The 7,046-nt window shown below is 37.3% G+C and overlaps 1 protein-coding gene across 1 annotated transcript in view; it reads right to left on the reverse strand.

Annotated features, from left to right (window-relative positions):
* Positions 1–2,011: 2,011 nt before the first annotated feature.
* The window catches only part of LOC107582336 (plexin-A1-like), a gene marked incomplete at its 5' end in the record, with an annotated part of 107,517 nt that continues 102,482 nt past the window's right edge, over positions 2,012–7,046 (reverse strand). The window contains 4 exons of the mRNA XM_016268132.1: positions 2,012–2,583; positions 2,668–2,818; positions 3,911–4,123; positions 4,214–4,383. Of these exons, the coding sequence (XP_016123618.1) occupies positions 2,488–2,583; positions 2,668–2,818; positions 3,911–4,123; positions 4,214–4,383 (630 nt within the window). The remainder of the gene's footprint in view (positions 2,584–2,667; positions 2,819–3,910; positions 4,124–4,213; positions 4,384–7,046) is intronic.

Below are 7,046 nucleotides of genomic sequence, written 5' to 3' on the forward strand. Positions count from 1 at the left end.
CGTCAAACCAGACTGATTAGAAGGTCAACGGCCCGTCCGCTGCAGTTACACTGACCAAAAACACCAACACGACCTCCATCAGTCTATACTAACTGATACAGGGTTGATTGTGCAAAGTGTAGATGTGCACCAACCCACTGACAGCACAAGGTTATTGCATGAAGATTATGTAGATCAGATTGTAATATCTGTCAAAACAAACCAGTTGAGCAGGAGAAAAAGCCAAACCGACAAAGTTTCAACGTCAGTGTTAATATAAAGTCTGTTTTTCTTCTTTTTGTCTTTGGGTAAAAATGAATGACGTCAGATGATGATCTGACCTGACTACCTGCCTTTGACATCACTATCAGAGCAGAGCTGGTTACTTTAGTTACAATGCAACCATTAAACTGGTTTAGAGGCTTGTTCACACCAAGAATGATAGCTTTAACCAAAATGTTTCGCAGTCTACATTAAAAGGAAATGTATCACTGTGCTGAAAAAAAAAACAATAGAGCCATCACAGAAAATTCTAATGGTTTCCACTACAAATACCATTACAAACCATGAACTTTTAACCATTAAAACCATAAAAAAAATTTCTGTAGTGTGTTTTGGGACATATTCCATTAGGATTTATTGGTTATAACAAGCCACCAACAGAAGGTGACCAATTCCCAGTAGAGACCAACAGGGTCCATTACAGTTTCCATTAAAACCAATACAAGTCCCATTATAACCATTACAATTAATGTGATGGTGTCTATTGTTTTTTCAGCAGGGCACTTTCAGATCAATTTATTTTTTCAGCTCATGAACAATAAAAACAATGACAGCCGAACAAAATCTTCCTTTTTAAAGTGCGCACTGCAATGTCATTCACAAAACATATCAGAAGTGCACATTTACAATACGCAATATTATTGTCCTTTGGCGAGGACGCTAATATAGTCATCATTCATAGTAAGAACATGCCTTTAATTTGATATTTTGGTAAAATAAGCATTAGGGACCCCACGAAACGGCTTGATTAGTTCAGTTTTGCTTTGCTGACATATTATTTCCAATTAAAAAGAGAGGTTAGGATGGTACTCTTAAACAGCTAATAGCTTTTATTTAGCCATTTTACTTGTATTTAATTGGAGAAAAATAGCAAGATCATCAATATTATTGGTCAGGTTTCCTGGAAGAGAAAGACTGCAGTTGTTAAATGCTAAAAGCAAACCAGCTCGAGTTTAATTTGGTCATAGTAGTAGAGCAGTATATGATGCACTCAGATCTAATAAACATATTGATCTCATGGGCTCTTTAAGTTGAATCTGATATAAGAAACTGGCCAAAAACTTCGGAAGAGACTCATTGAGAACATGGAAGATCGATTAAAAAAAAGAAATAGAGAAACTAGAATATTTCATCACTGATACTGTTGTTCTTTTTCTCTCTGTCCATTTTAAAGTTCGTACCTGCTCATGCCACTTTATGACACACTAAAACATTCGCTCATAAACGACGAATCTCAGGCTCAAGAGGAAACAAACGTATCAAAACAAAAACATACGAGACGTCTCCTCTTCAAGTGTTCAATGAAAGCAGAGCGATTGATCAGTCGAAATCAATCAGGCCCATCTCATTAAAAACAAAAGCCCAGCTCTCTTTTCTGATCACGGAGGCTGAAGGCCTGATGAACGAGCATATAAACACTGACTCATGCATCGGAAACAATTCACTCGGCCTCCTTCTCACTCATTTATCTCCGCTCAGTCTCACTAAACAGTGATTTCTTCAGAGAATGAACCTGCTGAAATAATCTGAGCGAGTTGATTCGGCGTCTAAAATCAAGAGTAGCATCTGATGAATCAGTAATTAAAGCTTTGCTTTAAAAAAAAAAAACCAGTTCAGTCAAAATTAAAAATGTGTAATTTTTGGATGAAATATTTCATCTTTTTTTTTTTTATATAGTAAAACAATCAAAGCACATTCCTACTTCACAAACCTTTTTTTTTGCATTAAACAACATTCAAATAAAACATAGCACAGGACAAGATTTTTATTCATATTTTTTGTTATTTTTTCCTTCTTTTTGTCATTTGTGTAATGTCAAATTCACCTTCGTCAACACTACTGTACGTAAAGGTTAAAATAGATGTGTCGTTGCGTTTCCTGACCCGAAACGAGACGTCGTGTTCATGAGATGGAGCCAGTTGCTCGTTGATTCTGTAAACTGTGCAAATTCAGCAGAAACACAAGTGGCAAAGAGAGCGGAGAGTCGAGAACATTTGTACAAAATAATAAAACATAGTAAACACGCACACACGTGTCCTTTGATCCGTCGCGATCGCTGGCTCGTGACACGCTCACATGACTTCATCAGAGGTCCCAAACGTCCTCATTGTCTCTTCAAAACAGGAAAGAGCGTCTTTGTCCAACAACGCAAAATCTACACCACCTACATTCAGCGTTGTGGCGTTGTCCTGGTGTATAAACACACACGGAGGTTTCCAGTCCGGATCAGCTGGACAGAGCCATCGTGTCGATCACCTGCTCCAGTTTAACCCTCAGTCTCTGGCGGCGCGACTGTTCATCCCTCTCCAGTGCCGACAGGATCTACACAGAACGAGAAAACCCAGTGAATTCAGTGACACGGCAGACGGAGAGCTTTCTGAGGCCTGAGCTGCGTTCGGTTCTCACCTCGTCCTTGTATTTGGTGATGTAGGAGAAGATTTCATGCAGCGCGCTCATACTGTTGAACTGATTTAAATGCAGACGCGACTGTTCGGCCAGATACGCGCTCATATCCTGATCACTGATCGCAGGCATCCGCGAGATATCAGAGTAATACCTGCACAACACACACACACACACACACACACAGCCATCGATCAGCAGTTTAACAGCCATCTGCAGATCAAACATATCAATCATTGTTTTAATTAAATTCAAAAGTGACAGTGAAGGCATTTAGAATGTTACAAAAGATTTATGTTTCAAATAAATGCTGTTCTATTGAACTTTCTATTCAGCTGTGAATCCCGAAAAATAAAATGTATCACAGTTTCCACAAAAATATTGTGCAGCACGACTGTTTTCAGCATTGATAATAATCAGAAATGTTTCTTGAGCAGCAGATCAGCATATTATACTGATTTCTGAAGATCATGTGACACTGAAGACTGGAGGAATGATGCTGAAAATACAGCTGCGCATCACAGCAATACATTACATTTGAACATATTCACATAGAAAACAGTTATTGTAAATTGTAATAATATTTCACAATATTACTGTTTTTTAATGTTAGCTTTAAATGTTAATGTTAATTTTGTTTTTGATTAGATAAATGCAGACTTGTTGAGAACCAAACCCAGTCTATTGAACGGAAGTGTAAAAAAACTATATCTACATTTTAATCATATTTATCATGCAAAGTATTTAAATTTAAGATCTAAAATATAGCTAATAATAAAAAGTAGCTTTAATAATCAAGGCATTTTTACACTATTTTTAACTAAATAAATGAAAGAAGTCATAAAATATTTGCTCATTGTCCCGATATAAAATACATACTGATAAAAAGAAATATTTCTAATTAGATAGACACCTGTGAATATTTTTGAGTTGATTCTAAAAGATCAAATGATTCATGCAAACAGATAATTTGAACTAATTATGTAACTGAATGAAACGGACCAACTCAACTAATGCTATAAAAACGTGTTTAATGCAAAACTAGTCTAATGATCTGTTCTTTAGGAAACTTGCTCGGATAAAAAGTGCAAAATCATCCATAATGCATTGTGAATATATATATATTATGAATATGTGATATATCATCCAACGCTGTAGATGCAGCAGGTAGCATGTCGTTTTTTGAGTGTAAACTCTTATTTCAAAAGAGCAAGAGCCATCCTGTGAAATGAAAGTGGAGTCGTACCTCTCCACCCAGTTCTTGTAGTTGGGGATGTCTTTAGCGTAGAGCAGCTTGTTGGAGGGCGAGTCTTTGCCCAGCTTGTGTTCTGACGTGGAGCAGGAGTCCATGAAGGTCTGAGCCACGACGGACAGACACGCGTCTGTAATGCTGTTCTTATGAATGTCGAACACAAACTGAGGGTTCTTGATCACGTTCACCCAGAACCTCAACGGCAAGCTGCAGACAAAGAGGAACGGCGTTCAAACACCAACAGAGGGAGCATGCATGCTTTAATGCACTCCTTGATTTCGAGACACACAAACTCACCAGTTGCTCTTCCACGTGTGTCTGACGTCGGGGTCTGATATCATGTGTCTGTCGGCCTGCTCGTCTAAGAAGTCAAACATGTATTTGATGGCCAGAGGAAGCGCGCTGCCCCGGTGGGCCGTACTGAAGATGGTCTCAAACAGGTCGTCTACAAACTTCTGCAGTGTCCCCTGTGAGAGACGAGTCAGTGAATCAAGGCATGTTTTACACTGTTTTTCACCAAGGAAATACACAGAGGCATAATGTTTCATCATTGGACCAGTGATGAACAGAAATATTTACAGCATACCTGTATATTTTCTTTAAAGGAATAACTATACATGAAAAACTCTGAACTGATTTATGTAAATTAATCAAACTTACCAGCTCAACTCTTTTAGCTACTGAGGTATAAATCAGAGATGCTGTATTTAAAACATCCGTCTTCATGCAAAACTTGAAACTTGGTCAGATATAAAAGGCAAAATCATTGCAATGTCCTACGTAGCTTAATATTATATTGCATGCAAAAACATAGTGAATATACTTTAAATATACACTGCGAAAAATTATTTTCTTGCTTAGTATTTTTGTTTTCCAGTACCAATATCTAAACAATCTAACATCAATATATGTTTACTTAAGAAGCAAAATGACATACAATATCATGTTTTCTAAAGAAAAATAAAATAAAATAATAATAGGCATCAAAATAAGCAGGTTTATGCTTAAAAAGAGTAACAATAACTGACAATGAGGTTAGAAAAATAAAAGTGTATTTTTCTGACCCCACTGGCAGATATTTTTCTTGGTTTAAGTCTAAACTCAGTTTATTTTTCAGAAAGCAAGAACTAATATCTTATGTGGTTTTCCCTGTGTCTTGACTTTAGAACGTTTAGATATTTGTCCTGGAAAACTAGACAAAAATACTAAGCATGAAAACCGTGTACGGTGCCCTTGTAGTGACATTGTTACAGAATGCAGTAACATTGAGGCATGCTTATTTGTCTTAAGTGAAGAATCAGTGATTGGAGCTGCTGTGGGTTCAGATGCATGTGTTCTTCACAAAAACACTATGGAGCTGCAGGGAAATGCATCAGGTGTGAGCTGAGATATCTGTGTAGTGTCAGACGGAGACGGAGCACAGGATGGATAAAGAGCTAGTTTTTCCCAAACCGCTCAATAAGCAAAGGTCACTGGTCTAATTAAGATACAGTTCTCCATGAGAGTGGGAGCACTGGTAAATGTTAATGAGCAACTAGTCATTCACACACAAAGGTCAACACTAACCGTCTGAGGACATCAGCTGAGAAAATCAGACATGTGCTTCAAAAGTGAGGCAATTAGTTCCAGTGTGTGTTTGTCAAGACGGAGAATATTAGCGACATATTTCACCGTACTCACACTAAACACTCCTGCCGGAGAAATACATCAGGACAATGCAGTAAAAATACATTTTCTTTTTGGATTTGCACAGATTTTCTCTGACTACAAGTAAATATGTGACAGTGTTAACTCAAATTAAAAATATTAAAATTGGTTTTTGGTCACTGAAAGCTAAAAATAAAATACAATAAATATTAGATGGAAAGAATAAAAAAAGAAAGAAAGAGAAAATTAGAAATCATGCACTGGCAACTAACTGAAATAAGTTATATAAAAAATAAAAATACATTAAAGCTGAACAGAAATTCAGCTTTAATGCATAAACCAATAAAATAAGATAAATAAGAAAAACTTAAAGGCAACAGCATTACAAAAATACAATACCCCATAAAATTACTGAAAATTCAACTATATTATTTTGATAATATATACTATACATAAATACTATATTAGTGTGTAAATGATACAAAAATGATGCGAGCAGATTCCCAATGGCATACTACATAGCATTTAGATGTAGTACGCAGTAGGTACTCTAGGTAGTCTACTACATCTGCTGTATACAACAGAGCACATGCACAAGACACTGTATCCCACAATGCAATGCGCCTGACTCAACCTTCCATTTTGCAGAATGAGACGTATTATCAAACCATGATTTTTAACCATGTTATCTATGATCTATAACACACTTAATCTCCTTTTTAGCAAGTATTTTGCAAATTAAGTATGTAATGCATGAAGTTTTTCAAGGTGCCTTTGATAACTGCAGGTATGTAATACACCTCTCCTTACCTTGGTAGCCAGCAGACGCGTCAGGTAGATCTCGGAGACCATCTTGCTGCCGCGGTCGCCCTCCCGCTGGTCCGGATGGTCGTGGTTCTTCACCAGGTGCCAGAGTTTGGTGCCGCTCTCCAGGTCTGGCGTGATCATGGGCGTCCGCGAGCGAAGGCTGTCTGGACTGCTGGCTGTTCTCAGCATGCTCTCTGTGGACACAAAGACAGGGTTCCCACACCTTGGTTAACTTAAAATCCTTTCAAGGATTTTCCAGGTCCAATACTCTCAAATTCAAGGACTTAATGTGGGGACACATTTCAAGTGAGATCAAGGTTACACCGTTACATTGTTACAGTTTTCATGTGTCAAACACAACTATGCAAAAAAAGCATTTTATTTGAGCATTTATTTTTGGCCATATGACAGGGATCTGATATTCTATTTGTCGTATTTCTGTTTTGCATGAAACTGAAGTATATTCGGTACATCCTATACTGTATTCTAAAATGATCTGATATTAACTTTTGCATGGATTTTATTGAGAAGAGCTTAGGCTCATGTAACCAGTATATGCTTTTAAGTGTTTCTTGCCTCACATTATCTTAACAAGCAAAGCAACTCAATATTAATTTCACGGTGTGTCTGTGAAATGTTAAGGTACCATTGTAGTAGTTTCGTGCACGCGTGACAA

The sequence above is a fragment of the Sinocyclocheilus grahami genome, unplaced genomic scaffold, assembly GCF_001515645.1.
Source record: "Sinocyclocheilus grahami isolate Dianchi unplaced genomic scaffold, SAMN03320097.WGS_v1.1 scaffold43.1, whole genome shotgun sequence".
In the NCBI taxonomy this organism is placed as follows: Eukaryota; Metazoa; Chordata; class Actinopteri; order Cypriniformes; family Cyprinidae; genus Sinocyclocheilus; species Sinocyclocheilus grahami.